The sequence below is a fragment of the Mytilus galloprovincialis genome, chromosome 3 (genome assembly GCF_965363235.1).
Source record: "Mytilus galloprovincialis chromosome 3, xbMytGall1.hap1.1, whole genome shotgun sequence".
NCBI classification, from domain to species: Eukaryota; Metazoa; Mollusca; class Bivalvia; order Mytilida; family Mytilidae; genus Mytilus; species Mytilus galloprovincialis.
Window position 1 is genome coordinate 53,652,005 of NC_134840.1, and position 17,424 is coordinate 53,669,428.

Below are 17,424 nucleotides of genomic sequence, written 5' to 3' on the forward strand. Positions count from 1 at the left end.
TTTTTTTTTTATTTTAGCACTGTAATATCAAAAAGTTAACCCTTCCTAAATGTTAAGTGATTAAAAATATGCAGTTTACCTAGGTTAACCTATGTTTTATGCCTAACATGAGGTTTGAATATGATAACTATGTTAAAATAGAATGGTACATAAACTTTTATAGTTTATACATTGTAATGTAATAACAATAAATTATTTTATGAACAGATTTCCAATAATTTGTTGGACTTAGCCATGATGAAGAAAGACAGACACAAGTTTGTAGAGTTATTCTTAGACCGGGATGCAATAGAAGTGCACAAATATTTCAGCCATAAAAAGTTTTTGTATCTCATAAACCACTTTGAGGATCCAGAATTCTTTCGCACTATTTGCCTTGGAGAAATGTTGGGTTACTCACCAGTAGGTATCTTTATGATATATAACCATAACTAATTAGGCTTCAATTTGATGTAAGAATTATTTCTTACACCTGCTGTTACCTGTACAAGTAACCATTACCAGATATAGTAGAAACAAACATCATTTAAGATAAACTGAGCAATTTGCTATATAAACATTGGTTTCGTACACGTGTGGCTTGTGGATCCTCCTTTAATTGTGACTGAAACTCCTTTATACTACAATTTATTGATTTTTTTTTAATTTATTACGGGAGATATAGTTACTGTTTTTTCTAAGCACATTAAGAGTCAAATTCTCCATGTGGATCTGAATCAAAACTATCTACTTAGTGTGCAAAAAGTACTGCTAATGTTGCTTGTAATACTGATGCATATTTTTCAGATCAAGGATTCAGGGCAGGCTACTGAAGCCTCAGGTTATCTTTTATTGTTCAGTGATCAACAATGTTCAATTATTTTAGATGTTATATAAAACAAGTCAAACATCCAAAGTATAGATTTATGTCATGTTTTTATTTTTTTGGTTTAGATTTCAGACTATCCTGTTGGTAAAAGATTTGTATATGGATACAAATGTGGAATGAATAAACTATTGTATAAAGCAACATATCTGACACAACTAGCATCATTTACTGATTTTGAAGAAATTGAGGCAATGGATGGCAATGTTTCAGCACCTGCTGTTGCTGAAAGAAAGGTTTGATCACACATATTTATAAGTATTGTTAATGAAAGTTATTTCAAGTTTAAAACTAAAGTCCTGTGGTATGATTGCCAACCAGACAACTATCCACCAGAGACAGAAGGAAAATTTATGTAAATAATAGTTAATAGGTCACCGTACAGACTTTGACAATGACCAAACCTTTTATTGTAACCTATGAAAGGGTCCGCCATGACAAAATGTGAAACAATTGAAATGAGACAGCCTGAATTACCACAAATCAATAAATGAAACATTAATATGGAACACAGTACATTTTGTACTCAAGGACAACCACAAATTGTTAAAGGATCATGACTTTGGACAGGCACATAAATAATGTGGTAGTAAATGTGTTTGTGAGTGCTCAACCCTCCCTCTAGGACAGTGGTTTAATAGCACAACAGAAGAACAAACTGTTATCAGCTTTTCTTTTCAAATAAAACTAGCTCTTTTGATTTAGAGGTTGACACAGCATCAAAGTGGTGGAGACATATTGAAAGAAATAATAAAATGAATTATTAAATTTTTTAGGCCTTCAATATCTTAGTTTACTGGGCAGCATTAAATTTTGATGCAGAGCTAACAAAGACATTATGGAAGAAAACAGAAGAACCAATGGCAATGGCTATTATTGTCAGTATGATTTGGCATAGAATGGCAAAAAGATGGTGTCCTGATGTGGACTTGAAAAGAAGGCTGTTGGCATCTTCAAAGTAAATATTTTATTTTAAAATTGATTTTTGGCAGAAAAGCATATCATTTTATCCTAGACTTTTGATCTGTATACATTTTACGATGATTTTATACCATCACTCTAGGAATGAGACTAAATATATTATTCACCATTACAATACGTTTGTTTGTACAACAGATATTTTCTTCACCCTTTTCTTTGATTTTCCAAACAGAATGATGAATTCATATTTAATCAGCAACAAGACAGTGATGAGTTAAAAATATGTTATTCAAATTTACTGTCTATCAACTTAGGAAACTGAAGGAAAAACTGTACAGAAATAATTCTCTGTGTTTAAAAGTGATCATTTTAGAAAAGCATTGAAATATGAAGTTAACTTAAATATACTTGAGTTACTGTGATATCTTGAATACTGTGGATTCATATTTATTCATTGGATACCACTTTTCATGGATTTCGTGGGTACATGCAAACCATTAATTCAAATGTTCAACAAATTACAAATTGTGTTTAGGCTTTGTATGCAGAGATTACTAAACCACGAAATAAAATATCAACGAAAATTAAATGAATCCACAGTAGTAAGTCACCAAAGTTTAATTTCATTGTGCATTTTTAGAATACATATCAACATTGACTTTGAATGGAAAAATAAAGTAACAAGAATGTGTCCATAGTACACAGATGCCCCACTCGCACTATCATTTTCTATGTTCAGTGGACCGTGAAATTTGGGTCAAAATTCTAATTTGGCATTAAAACTAGAAAGATCATATCATAGGGAACATGTGTACTTAGATTCAAGTTGATCGGACTTCAACTTCATCAAAAACTACCTTGATCAAAAACTTTAACCTGAAGTGGGACAGACAGACAGACGTACGAACAAATGAATGGACGGACGAACAGACACAGGATCGAACAGACCAGAAAACATAATGCCACTCTTCTATTGTAGGTGGGGCATAAAAATTAACTGTAGTATCTTTTCTGTGTAGATTGCCTCTAAAAGATTGCAATTACAATCATTTCAAAATAATTTCTTTTTTTTTTCAGAGAATTTGGCAAAATGGCAGTTCAGTTATTAGACTACAGTTACAAAGATTCTAACATAAACACAATAGCACTGTTGGATGAACGTCTAGAGGACTTTAATTTCAAGACTGTTATAGAACTTGCTCATATGTCAAAGAATAAGCATTTTATTGCCCACTATATCTGCCAGAAGTGGCTTAGAAGAAGGTGGTTTGGAAACTTACTCATTAGAAAGTATGACTGGGGACCTGTTAAAATACCTAACTGGGTAAAGGTATGTAAAAGTGTAAATCATCAGCTATATCGTGTCTGATTCACATTTATGTGGGCCATATCTCATACAAGTGATTTATTTTCTCGTAAAGAGCCATCAAGAGATCTTTAAACATTCAAGTATTAAAATCAATTGCGCTAAAGTTCCACTTGAGCAATTATGATTTTCTTTTTAAAAGTTCTTCATACAAGAAAATAGAACTAAACGCTTAACAATTATTTATAAGATTTTGGTTGTAATATCAAGTACAATCTGCTGTAGAAAAATTGTCTTATTTATTCTTGGTTCATGGCTTAACTTCATTTGGACACATTGAAACACCACTTTTGATTTGTTACTGTATACGGCAAGTCCATATATTAGATACTACATGTATAAGCAATAGGTCTAGTATATTCAGTGTCTGAAAGGACTGTAAGGTGTACATGTTCAACTGGCAGGTGTCAATTGACCTTGACCTCATTTTCATGGTTGGGTGGTTAAAGTTAAGTTTTGTGCTTTGGTCTGTTTTTTTTTATACTATATGCAATAGGTCTACTATATTTGGTGTATGGAATGATTGTAAGGTGAACATGTCTAGCTGGCAAATGTTATATGACCTTGCTCTATTTTCATGGTTCGGTGGTTATAGTTAAGTTTTTGTGCTTTGGTCTGTTTTTCTTATACTATATGCAATAGGTCTACTATATTTGGCATATGGAATGATTGTAAGGTGAACATGTCTAGCTGGCAAATGTTATATGACCTTGCTCTATTTTCATGGTTCGGTGGTTATAGTTAAGTTTTTGTGCTTTGGTCTGTTTTTCTTATACTATATGCTAAAGGCCTACTGTATTTGGTGTATGAAATGATTTTAAGGTGGACATGTCTAGCTGGCAGGTGTCATCTGACCTTGACCGCATGTTTATGGTTCATTGCTCAGTGTTAAGTTTTTTGTGTTTTGGTCTGTTTTTCTTAAACTATAAGCTAAAAATAGGTCAACTATATTTGTTGTATTGAAGTATTGTAAGCTGTACATGTCTGCCTGACATTGTTCATCTGACCTTTACCCCATTTTCATGGTTCATTGGTCAATGCTTATTTTTCTTGGTTAATATAAAAAAGAAGATGTGATATGATTGCCAATGAGTCAACTGTCAACAAGAGACCAAAATGACACAGACATTAACAACTATAGGTCACTGTATGGCCTTCAACAATGAGTCTATGTAGATGTATTTGTCCTTTGCTTTATATGACCTTGACCTAATTTTCTTTGATCATGTTAAGTTTATGTGATAGTTGTAGTAAAGCTTTATATTTAGGACTATCAACATAATATCAATGATTAGTAAGAAAGGCGAGTCATTTAAGCTTGTGCACTCTTGTTATTCTAAAGTCCTGTTTTATTTTTTCTCTTTGTTTTATTATAGATTTATTTGAGCTTGGTACTGATTTTTCCAATGTTTATCTGGATAGAGTATGATTTAGCAGATAAAAAAAGGAGACAGGACAAAATAATGGATGGTATGTATACAATTTTACCTTTCACATTTAAAAAGTAATATAATTTATATATATATGTGTTTCCCTTTAAAGGACATTTGTCCTCTTACCATACATATACATGTTAGTATGCATTACACATATAAAATATGTACATTATTTGTGTTTAGTTAGTAGTTTGTTATGTATGTGGTTTCAGGAATTTTGTCTTTAGTGACTTCTGTCATGGTCAAGGTCAGGGCAGATATTTTTGAAAAGTATTATTTTAAAAATTATCTATTTCAAGTATTATTCCAGATGAGATTTTGAATTTAAAATAAAAAAATACAAATACCAGTATCAGTATCAGAAAAGAGAATAACTTTTGAGATTAAATTTCAACCTTATACTATAGTCTAAAAGATCATTGTAAGATGTACGTGTCCTTCTAAAAGCATTTTTGAGATCATCACCTCATATCAATTATTCATTGATTTGCTGAAGGATATACTAGTCAGCTTGTCTACAGTCTGCACCATTAGCCACTTGTCTAATGCCCAAAACTAGTAAAAATTTATTTGGCTACATGTAGTAAGTTTTTGCAAAACTTTGTTCAGGCGCATGAGAAAAATGGTTTTAGGACTAGAAGTCAGAATAGATTTTAGTGCAGACTATGTCTGTCCATGCATCAGTATCAGTTCTTCTGTCACAAATCATTTTTTCTAGTTTACTTTCAAACCCCTTGAAGTTAGGGTAATGAAACTTGGTATGATATTTTATACCTTTCCTAAAGGTGTTTTATTTTCAAGGAAGAAAACCTTTAAGTCAATAGTTACTTTTTATCTTTAACCTTTTTCACTTTTATTTCATTAATCAACATTTTTGTGATTCTGAAACTTTTTAAGTAACTGGTCGTAATAGGTCAACTATATTTGTCTATAGAGACATTGTAAGTTCTACATGTCTGTCATAATCTATTTTTCAGAGTTCATTTATTAAATTTGACTTTAGCAATATCTTCTTATAGAACGTTGTCTCAAAAATTAAACAAATTTCAGTTAAGTTTGTTAGACACTTTAGGATGTCCACTCTGGCCTCAGGTTGGGTTTATTTCTAGAAGTATTTGAATAAAATATGGAACAAGGCTTCTGGGTTAAATTTTTCTCCAAGGATTTTTTTTAACTAAATGCATGCCACTAATACCATTACTTTAACTCAGCTACATGATGTGAATAGAAGATTTAAAACTGTAATTCTAAAGGTCTGTTTTGATACATTTAACAGGATGAATCACACTGATTTAGTTTAATGATATGACTAGTATTAATATAGCAAGCATGATATTGACAAAATAATTCAGATTTTTAAATTTGCAACAAAAGGGATTTTTGTATAACATCAATAGACTAACAACCAAGTACACAAAAAAGCTAGAGACATTTAGAGTTAACATATGGTTTTCAATAAAAGACAAATGTCCATATAAAATGTTTAGCTCAAAATCGCTCAATTTCTAGACAAGTTGTGAATAAAAACAGAAACAATCATAGATCTGCTTTCAACACCAAGTTAACCCTAAATGACAAAAACATTAAGATATAACTCAAGCAACCCCAGAAGACTTTGAAGTATATTGAGTTTAGGTTGGTGTGTGTACCTTTGAAAAGACTATGAAAACACTGATTTTACACTAATTTACATTCCATAAAAGGAAAAACAAGTAAGTAAAAATATATCAGCTTCTGCATACATATTTTGTAAGACTTTCTATATGTTTGATTTCCAATGTTGTAAAATAAAGTGATAGATACATGTTGAATGCTGCAGTAAAAAAAATAACTGCAAACTGCATGTTTAAATGATCCACTATATAAAAGATCTCTGTTTTTATACGACCACAAAAAATTTTGCGGTCGTATATTGGTATCACTTTGTCGTAGTTGTCAGTGCGTCCAAAGACGGATGGTTTCCGGATAATAACTTAAGTATAAGTAAACAGAAATCAGTAAAATTTTAACACAATGTTTATAACCACAAAAGTAAGCTTGGGAATGATTTTGGGGGTTATGGTTCCTAAGGTTTAGGAATTAGGGGCCCAAAGGGCCCAAAAATAGCATTTATCTAGTGTCAGAACAATAAGTTGTGTATTAGTTTTTCAATTGTTCTGAAATGGTACCACAATGTTTAAAACCATAAGCCTCGGTCACACCTTACCGGATAGCACGAACGGACGCCTAACGGATGAAAATAAAAGTTGTCCGTTGACAAAATTGTTATCCGTTGGGAGTCCGTTGATGAACTGACCGAATAAAACGGACGTGTAATGGATGCATAACGGACACACACCGCATATGCAACGTACGAGAAACGGACACGGACGGATGTCGAACGTACATCAAACGGACAAGTAACGAATAAAACGGACACCTAACGGAAGCGTACCGGATAAAACAGATGAACAAGATATACGGAAAAATCAAAGGCGACAATAATAATACATGTAAATCGCATAAATATTCAAAATATTTCTGTGTAACTGGTTTTGGTTTGCCAAAGGGCAGTGTCTGGCCTGAATAAGAACTGCTTGATTGTGAAGACGTGTCTATACTCTAAGATCGATTATGAATAATAAGAATTCAAGAACCTTAAGAAATCTGACATAACAATAATTGGCATTTCTGACGCGAAATTTTCAATTGGCTTTTATCCGTTTCAGATCCGTTCATCATCCGTTTTATCCGTTATAAGTCCGGTAGAAGTCCGTTTCTCATCCGTTCAACATCCGTTTTATCCGTTAAACGTCTGGTAGAAGTCCGTTGGTGAATTTATCTTCCAGACCTCCAACGGATGTACAACGGACACGTAACGGATACAAAACGGAAACGAAACGGACGAGTACCGTACAAAACGGACGCCTAACGGACGTTCAACGGACATTTTATCCATTGGACGTCCGTTCAAAGTTTTGAACATGCTCAAAATTTTCCACCGGACAGAACGGACGTTGACGGATAAAACGTACGCTTAACGGACATGCAACGGATATGGACGGACGTCTAACGTATAAGAACGGAGTCTAACGAACATGAACGGACAGAAAAAAAGTTATCCGTTAGGCGTCCGTTCGAGCTATCCGGTAAGATGTGACCGAGGCTATAAGTAGAAGGTTTGGATATATTTTAAGGGTTCTGGGGCAAACAGTCTAAGAAATAAAGGGCCAAGAAGGGGCAAAAAACAAGCATTTTTGTAGTTTCAAGTCAATAAATTGGAGTTATCTTTCTTTGTCCAGAATGGTTGTTGAATCACCTAAACCCAATGCTTTATACATGTATAATCTTCTTTAAAAATTGGAGTTATCTTTCTTTGTCCAGATTAGAAGTTGAATCAACTTAAATCAATGCTATCTACAATATACAATGCAATATTCACTTTACTACCAACTGATACAGTGGCGGATCCAGAACTTTTCCTAAGAGGGGACCCGCTGACTGACCTAAGGGGGGTCCCGCTCCAGTCATACATCAATGATTCCATATATAATCAACCAAATTTTCCCACAAAAGGGAGAATTTTTTAGTTTCTGTTCTCTTAACTTAAGTTTGTCTCAACTAAATTTAATAAAATGTGTATATAATGCTTTTTACCTCTAAACTCAGTTTAAGTTCAATTTTTGGCAATCTAATTTAAATTAAAACTCTCACTCGCTCATTTTTAATGCTTGGTCGCTGCATAGCGACCAAGCATTAAAAAATGAGTGAGTGAGAGATTTAATTTTAGATTGAATTTTTGGCAGCTTCACTTTTACAGTTCTTGAGTTATGTCCCTTTATAACATTATATGCTAGCGACGGCATCATCTGTGTCCTTTTGGACACATTCCCCATTTATTTTTTTAGAAGTTACTATTAATTAATATTAATTTAAAGTTAAACCATGACTGTATGACATTTTATATTTTAATATTTTATGATGTATTTAAATGAGTAGTTATTGTTGCAAACTCTATTAGAAATTTGAATTGAGATCATTTTTGGAATAAGGGAAAGGGAAAGGGGAAAAAAATTGGGTGGGGGTCAATTTTTTTTTCTCCTTTCAGATTTTAGAATTTAAAAACAAAATTTCTTCAAATATTTTTTTCTTTGAGAGGATTAATATTCAACAGCATAGTAAATTGCTCAAAAGCAAAAAAAAAAATTAAGTTCATTAGACCACATTCATTCTGTGTCAGAAACCTTTGCTGTGTCAACTATTTAATCACAATCCAAATTCAGAGCTGTATCCAACTTGTATGTTGTGTCCATACTTGCCCCAACCATTCAGGGTTTCACCTCTGCGGTTGTATAAAGCTGCACCCTGCGGAGCATCTGGTTTAAGTTTAGGAACAACATTTTTACACCTTAGCTGTATTAGTTTGGTATGTGAATTGCTTAGTATAATCAGCTAAGGCACATGTTCTGAATAAGTTTTATATTCAAGAGCAATGTTTTTCTAAACGTGCATACTAACAAAAGTACTAATTCACATTGCATACCTTGTCAGAAATTTATTTGATTTATAATCAGAGCATCAGATTTACCTATTTGATCATCATGAAAAGCCAAAGTTGTTTAAGTTTTATACTTCACTTGTAAACTGTAAGTAATAAGATCATCTGAATTTGCTTACAAATGCAATTTTAGAAGCAAGTCAGCAGCCATGCAAAAGTAGGTCACTATGACATATATATCAGTTAATGGACCTTTGTTAAGTTTAACATTGAAGTCCATATCACATCAACAGACAACTCTTAAGTAAAAGGATCAGCTGAACTTGTGTAAATGATTTTTTAGGGGTAGATCAACATTAGGTGCAAAATTATGTAACTTTAGCCTACATTTCATGCTTTAAAAAGTTAAGTTTTACATCTAAACTTGTGTAACTATGCATTTGAGGGAGTAGGTCAGCATGCAGGCAAATGTTAGTCACGCATTACCAATATTTCACAGACTGTTGGCTTTGGATATAAAAAGTTTAACTTCTGAGTTTATATCTCTTTTACAATTAGTAATAGGACCATTCTAACTATGTAAAGATGAAGTATGTCAGTATGCAGCAAAAATAGGTCAATGTGACCTACATTTTGCTATACATTGACTAGTTGAGTTTCATGTTGTAACTGATATCTCTGTAACTTTAGGAAAAAGTATCTTTTAACTTGTATCTAGTTGAACACATGTGCATTGGGAAAGTAATTAAAAGTTCTGGAATCTCTTAACACATCACAACATTGTTCAGTATCATTTGTGCCCCTGTTACCTTTATCTTATGCATGAGTAACTTTTTAAATGTTTTTGCATCTTGGTTCATATCACAAAAGGATGGTTGTGTTGAGAAAAATTTTGTTTTTAACATCATTTATCATTAGGTTAAATACATGTTAAAACAATCCTAAAATATGAGTATCATCATGACATGCATTTTTATCTTTCAGCTACTTTGTATAGATCTAGGACATGGTGCATTAAGGGACATATTAGGCTTATAAAACATCCCAGTTTTAATTTCAGATGCTTGATAGATATAAACAAAGTCTCAACTGTAATTTCTATCAAATATTATGAAGTGTTATTACGATTTTAAGGTTTTAAAGAAAGGAAATATTAAAGTTTGAAATGGCCTAATCATTTTTGCTTTTTGGATATATATTTGTATTTGAAAACAATGAGCAATAACCTGCATATGTTGTGTACATTTTATTATTTTGTACAGATTATTATTTGTACAAAAACTTTATACAAGTAATTACTTGTATGATGCCATCATACAGGTTATTACTTGTACAAATATAATTGTACAAGTAATTACCTGTACATTTTTTTTGGAGAAAAAGATAATAATTTGTACAACTCACTATCTTTAAGTTATATTTATTTCTTCTTATTTACAAACTCTTCTCTTTTTTGCTTGTTAGTCTGGACTTTTTGGGGCATTTTGTTGTATTTTGTGTTTGTTCTTCTTTTTTTATTTTCAAGTGTTTATTAGTATTGATTTTGAATTTTAGAAGTTTACAGATGAACGAAGGAAGCAAAGTAATAACATCAGTTAACATGACACCTGGTGCAAATTTAGCTAAACAGCTTGATGCCACATAAATACAGACTTCTGGTGCAAAGTGACAAAGTCGTTAAATGCAAAAAATAAAGTGTTACCCTTCAACCATTTATTTTCAAACATACATCACTACAAAAAGTTGCATGCATAATAGCATATATTGGAAACAAAAGTCGAGCCTAATAGATAAAAGAACCTATTTGTTTGCACAAGACAAGGAAGCATTGCATCTTCAATTACACAATAAGTTCAATTATGGTCTAGCAACATTGAAATAATACGCAATGATGCTGTCAATCAGATTCCATTTGCTAAGCCACTTCAGCTGCTCTTTTTTACTTTAAAAGGCACAATATACTGACTTTGGTGAAGTGGTCCTTGTAGTGCATGATCAAATTATATTCTCCATCAGGAAATGACTGATAGTCAACAAGGTCTACTTAACAACGTGAATTAAAGTATGTAGGTAGATGAAGATGTGATAGGATTAACAACTAATTTGATGGTTTCAGAGCGACTTTTTTCAAAATACACTGTTCACACATCTGAATAAAAAGTTTGATAATTTCTCTGCGTATATTTGCAAATTTTTTTTAACTCCTTATATATTTTGTGGATGCCTCCATGACCAACTCTAGAATGTGCAGTTCTCATCAACGAATAAAGTTAATATACTGTACAATAATAAATTTTTCAATTCCTGCTACACTCAAAACATCATACTGCCTTAAGAAATATGTTGTTTGAAGAGCAGTCTTTTTGGAACTTAATTTTGCTTCCTTTACATTACCAATAGCATCTCTGTATCTTTCACGTGGAAATCGGGAAATTTCTTTTCTATACTGTTTCCCATCTCTACAGTTTAGTTTTGGCTACTTAACTGAAAGTTTTGCTCATATATTTGATATATAAAATGTACTCACATATTAAGAGTTGATATCTTTAGCATAAGTAATGAATTACTTGTTAAAAGGGAAATGATTTGTTGTGAACATCAATAGGCCAAGGTAACAAAATGATTTGTACAAGTTATTTTCTTTTCCTCAGTAAAAATTGTACTAGTAATTACTTGTACAATTGTATTTGTACAAGTAATGCCATCATACAAGTAATGCTTGTACAGGTAATAATCTGTACAAAATAATAACATGTACACAACATATATATCTTTGAATAGGTGAACATTGGTAAATTATGGAGATAATTCTAAAATGCACTTTATGATTCCTAATACAAATCATGTGCTTTTTATTCCTAATTTAACAGTAATAAATGTACTAAATGTGTCATTTATGAAAATCTCACTTGGTATTTTAGGTACATATCTTTGCCATGGTAGTCTGCCATTTTTAAAGTTGTCATAATAAATTATAAATTGCTTGCATCAAATGAAATGTAAAAAGATGATAAAATACATACTAAAGAGACAGAAGACACCAATGGGATATTTAAAACTCCTAAGTTGATGAAAACCAACAATCGCTTGATAAAAATATTACAAAAAAAGGTAACTTAAATCCACCAACATGAATCCCACTATAAGATAGAGGATGAACTCAGGTGCCCCTGAAGGGTAAGCAGTTCCTGGTCCATATGTAGCACCTGTAGTGCTGCTCAATACTTTGATGACTAGTTCCTAACAGCATCATGAGCATGACCATATATGGCATTGTCATAAGTGGAACTGATAGCTCAAACATATTGCTAGCTGTGGAAACATAGTTCTTTTGGTAATTGTAATATTTCTTTTTACTATTTTAGTATGTCCAAATGCCACAATGATAAAAAAGCTGGGGTTTCCCAGCTCACATATTATGTGTCAGTAATATCAATTTTGAGGGTTTTTTTTATGATATTAGGTCAATATAATACAAATATTTTTGTGGATGCTTATGATAAAGCCTCACCAGTTTTGAAATACCTAATAAAAAATATTTCTATATATTACAGATGATTATGATGAACAGACAGATGTCCCATTAGCTCGCCACAATAGACCTGTTTTTGTTGATGACTGGGTAAGATTCATACTAGCTTTGAAAATGCACCTTGTGTGTGAAAACTTTAACTGTTGAGAATGGGGGAAAATGCAGTTTCATTACGCTTCACCCCATATGATAGCAAAACCTTGTCTGATTTGTGTCATACGAATAATTTTGTAAGGTAAAACTTACATTGACAAAACTTTGTATGAAGAAACATCATAATAATATTGACTTTGATTTTTGACAGTTTGACACCTATGTTTGAAAAAAATGTCTGATTTGGGAACATTGCATAAATTTGTCAGTAACATTATTTCATTGTGGCTTTTACCTTTGACCTGAAAACATGGTTGATCTTTAACATTGATATCAGAAAAAATGGATGTGGAATATCCAGCAAATATCTAATTGCAATGATTATATAAAATGAATGGCTAATAGTACAAAATGTCAAAATGGAATTTCACAGCAGCAATTAAAATGCATTAGTCACACTATGCTGATAGCTCTAGTTTCATTTGTTTGAAATAATTTCAAAGTATGCAATCAAAGTATCTTTATGAGATATGATACCTTAAACTTCATCATACAAATATCAATTTTTTTATGTTGTTTCGTATGCTAGTGGGTCTTTGTGTTTACATATATTAACTTCTCTGGTTTTAATTTAATTATATTGTAATCCAGTTTATTTTAGTTTTTACATGAGGATAAATGTATTTATTTTTTTCTTTTCTTTACTTTTTATAAAATTAAAAAATTATATTCCATCAGATAGTGAAACCTACAGAAACAGTTGCCTTTAAAATGAGAAGTGTATGGCAGTATGGACGAGAGAGATTGAAGGTTCCAATACATTTACAGTTTTATTATTTATGGAGTGCACCAATCACAAAGTTTTGGCTTAATCAGGTACTGATATTATTAGATGTTTTCTCTGTATATGTTTTTTTAAAATAAATTTAAAATTCAATTTAACCCTTGTCCATATGTCCTTACCTCCTGAATTGGTTTCCGTTATGCTTGACTGGTATTTTTCTACCTTTTTTGCATGTAACATAATAAATAAAAGAGTTGCAGTGTGAACACTCATATATTAAGAATTGGTCAATACATTGCTAGAAATTACTCTTTGAGTTAGCACATGTAAACCAAGAAAGTTTAATTAACAAATTTCTCCTCATTTATATATGATTCATTAGCATATATAACACTTTGTAACCCAATTGAAGGATTTTTGTTGAAATTTGTAAATAAAGAGAAAATATATATTATAAATGTACTTTACCTTCTTTTTGCAGGTATTTTATATCATGTTCCTGATTTTATTCAGTTTGGCCACATTGTACCCATACTGTGGTGTATTTTCACTTGATATTGCTGTATTTACCTGGATTTTAATGATATGGGCAGAACTTGTAAGAACCACATTTGTGAAAAGAAAGGTAAGTAAAGACAACATTTTTGGCCTTTGAATAATAAAAAAAAAGAATTATTAATCTAGAATATAACATCCTCTATTAGTTCATTAGGTATCCGGTATTTTCATATTTGCTGCAAGGCCTCATATGTCAATGAAAGACTCCAGAAACTGGGATAATAAGCTGTTTTTCAGATCTTTCAATTCATTTTTAGAAATGAACAACAACTTTTCCTAAAAATATTATAAAAAACACACACATCAGTCTTAGGTCAGAAGTGTTTTATCCTTCTTAAATTCCACTACTATTTCATAAAAAACAATATTTCAATATTTGTATACAAAGTTTTGGAATAATATCAGTGCAATTTGTCAATCAGTAATCATAATCAGCTGTAATCGATTACATTTTGCAGTGTAATCCTATGTAATCAGTAATCATGCCATTTCTGATTACAAGTAATCGTAATGTAATCGATTACATTGCAAAAAAAACAGGTGTAATCATGATTACTTTTAGATTACTTTAAGATTACATTTATATGATTACTTGCTGATTACAAATCTTGTATATATATGAAAATAGTTTTTGAAAGACAAGTTGAAAATAAGAAAATGTAAAGCTTGAATGAAAAATCATGGAACTAGTATTCACAATGATGGGACCTTCATGACCTTTTTAATGTGATAAATTGTAACATCTATATAACAAATTTGTATAACCAAGTGTTTTATTTTGTTAACAGTTTACCAAAGGAAATTGCCTCTCCAATATTTCATTGTGAGATTGAGCTCTTATGAAACAAGAATATGCCTTGAAAGCATTTGTTTTTCCTTGATTGAAAACTTCTGATATTTACTCCAATTTCATCTAAGTTTACCCAATATTTTTACATAACTACATTGGAATTCAAATGCAGAAAAAACATTTAGTTCCAATTTGACTTTGATGGTCGACATAAATATATGAGCCCACTTAATTCAAAATGGAGATTTAAACCAGATTTCATTTATTGACAAATTGAATAAATTTTGTTTTTCATAAATTCGTGATTAATATATGCTTTCTAATTTTTAATTTTTTATTAACTTTGAGTCTTAATACAGCTCATCAGTATAAACAAGAACATGTACAGTGTATACATATGGCATAATATTAAAAACAATATGCATAGTAAACAATAGGTTACGTCAGGAGTTTCATCAATACAAATATTTTATTACAATAAACTGTTAAAAGAGAAACGTATATACTTTCCTAAGTTACAAAACTGTTTTGTGTTTTCACCTGACAAACATTCTATTAATTATTATTTAGATCAAGCATAAAAAAATTTCAAACAAATAATGACAATCAACCACTTTTAACTTTATTGATATTGTTATTAAGACAATAAAATTTTAATACCCAAGCTCAACTATTGTTTGTTAAAAAAAATGGAAGTAGTGATTAACACCTGTAAATACATTAATGGATGTGTCAATTATGTCCCAACAGACAATAAAACTATACTTAATAATTTTTTATTTGTTCAGGTTTATTTGTTAATTAGGCAGTTGGTTAAAAGTAGAAAAAATAAAGTTATATCTTTTACATAGAGAAAGGACACTTGTCTATAATAGCTATTTTATCAAATTACATGTACACATGTTACACTGTACTTGTCTATAAATTCTTTTTTGTCAACACAGGCTTGCTCTGTTTGATGGGATGAATGAATGACAAACAAACAAATATTTAAGAATTGAAAACTGTCATTTATTATTAAAATGACGAAGAAGCAACACAATGAAAAACATGTATAATGAAATTAGTTCCAAAATTTTCCTGCCACTTCTAACTGCAACTGAAGCGCCTTCTGAGATCATATAACATGATCAGGGGAAGGAATAACTTGGTATTTGCGTTTCTACCAAATAAGAACAAAGAGTTATACCGCTTTCCATAGTACCGCCTAGTTTGCCAAAAAATCATTTTTAATAAAAATTAGCATTTAATAAAGATGAATAAATTAAAGCTTTTAAAAAAGTAACCAAAATTAGCTTTTTTGTGAGGATAAAAAGTTATAAAAAAAACCTTTGATATTGCAATATACAATTGTAATCATAAGTAATCTAAAGTAATCAGGATTACTTTAAAGAAAAGTAATCTAATGTAATGGATTACGTATGAAATAGGGTGTAATTGTAATGTAATCGATTACATTTAATAGCAAAGTAATTGTAATTTAATCGATTACATTTTAAAGTAATCAACCCCATCCCTGGTGTAAACAGTGATAATGTATGCATCTGAAACTGGAATCTGAACTTTCAACTATGAATTGGTGGGAAATTAATTTGAATGTTGACTGGTTAATTTTTATATATTTAACTAATTTTACTAATACATGTATAAAAAGGAGAAGTGATTTGAATGCCAATATCTGTAATGTAATAATATTATTTATCATTTCAGAAATACAAAGAGATGGATTTGTTCTGGACTGTATTTGAAATATTTGTGATGGCCTTTTTATTGATGGTTATATTGACTGCAAGGATACCACAATACTTCAAGCCATTCTTTACCTACCTAACCACTAAGTTTATAATGAGTTTAGGTCTGCTCTATTTCTACTACAGAGTGTTGGTTGTGTTTTTACCTATCAGTTCAGTGCTTGGACCTATGCTCATCAGTATTAAAAGAATGGTAAGAATGATGAAGTTTTATAGTTGTTTTTTAAGTACATGGGTAGATTTATTAAGGATTTAAAGTATAGTTGAAGTTATTGTATTAGTCCTATAAAAAATTAATTTGGACATTATCGTTGGGTCTAAATATATGACTCCTATGATTTTCAATCATTACTGTTGCACTGTGAATATAATTTCCCCAAATTTAGTTTGTGAATGCATTACATTTTGAGGGATAAATTGTTAACATTGAAGTTATTCCAGATTCTAGAAATGTTTATGGCCCCGCAACAAAGTTGTCGATGCCATATAGTTTTACCCTTGTCCGAAATTCCAAAATTCCCTAATTCCGTAATTCTGTAATTCCGTCATTCCGCAACAAACCATTATACAGAGTTTTTTTCTAAAAGCCTTCACATATTGGTTGGTTTTTTGTATGTGAGTTAACCATGATGAGTTATAGATCAAGTTTAAGTTTCATTCCTCTCCGCTAATTTTTACCGAAATTACGGGCTTTGAACTTTGATAAATTGTTGAAAAGCAGTTTTACAGACTTTTTTTCTAAACACTTTCAGATATTGGTATAATATTTGGCATGTGAGTTAACCAAGATGAGTTACAGATCAAGTTTAAGTTTTGTTCTGCTTGGCTAATTTTTGCCGAAATAACAGACT

The 17,424-nt window shown here is 31.1% G+C and overlaps 1 protein-coding gene across 3 annotated transcripts in view; it reads left to right on the forward strand.

Annotated features, from left to right (window-relative positions):
* The window catches only part of LOC143068310 (transient receptor potential cation channel subfamily M member-like 2), an 84,169-nt gene that overhangs the window by 38,898 nt on the left and 27,847 nt on the right, over positions 1-17,424 (forward strand). For all 3 annotated transcript variants that reach the window (XM_076242253.1, XM_076242255.1, XM_076242254.1), the window contains 9 exons: positions 208-402; positions 934-1,101; positions 1,642-1,823; positions 2,864-3,116; positions 4,529-4,622; positions 12,620-12,687; positions 13,429-13,566; positions 13,956-14,099; positions 16,533-16,766. In XM_076242253.1, coding sequence (XP_076098368.1) covers positions 208-402; positions 934-1,101; positions 1,642-1,823; positions 2,864-3,116; positions 4,529-4,622; positions 12,620-12,687; positions 13,429-13,566; positions 13,956-14,099; positions 16,533-16,766 — 1,476 coding nt within the window. The remainder of the gene's footprint in view (positions 1-207; positions 403-933; positions 1,102-1,641; positions 1,824-2,863; positions 3,117-4,528; positions 4,623-12,619; positions 12,688-13,428; positions 13,567-13,955; positions 14,100-16,532; positions 16,767-17,424) is intronic.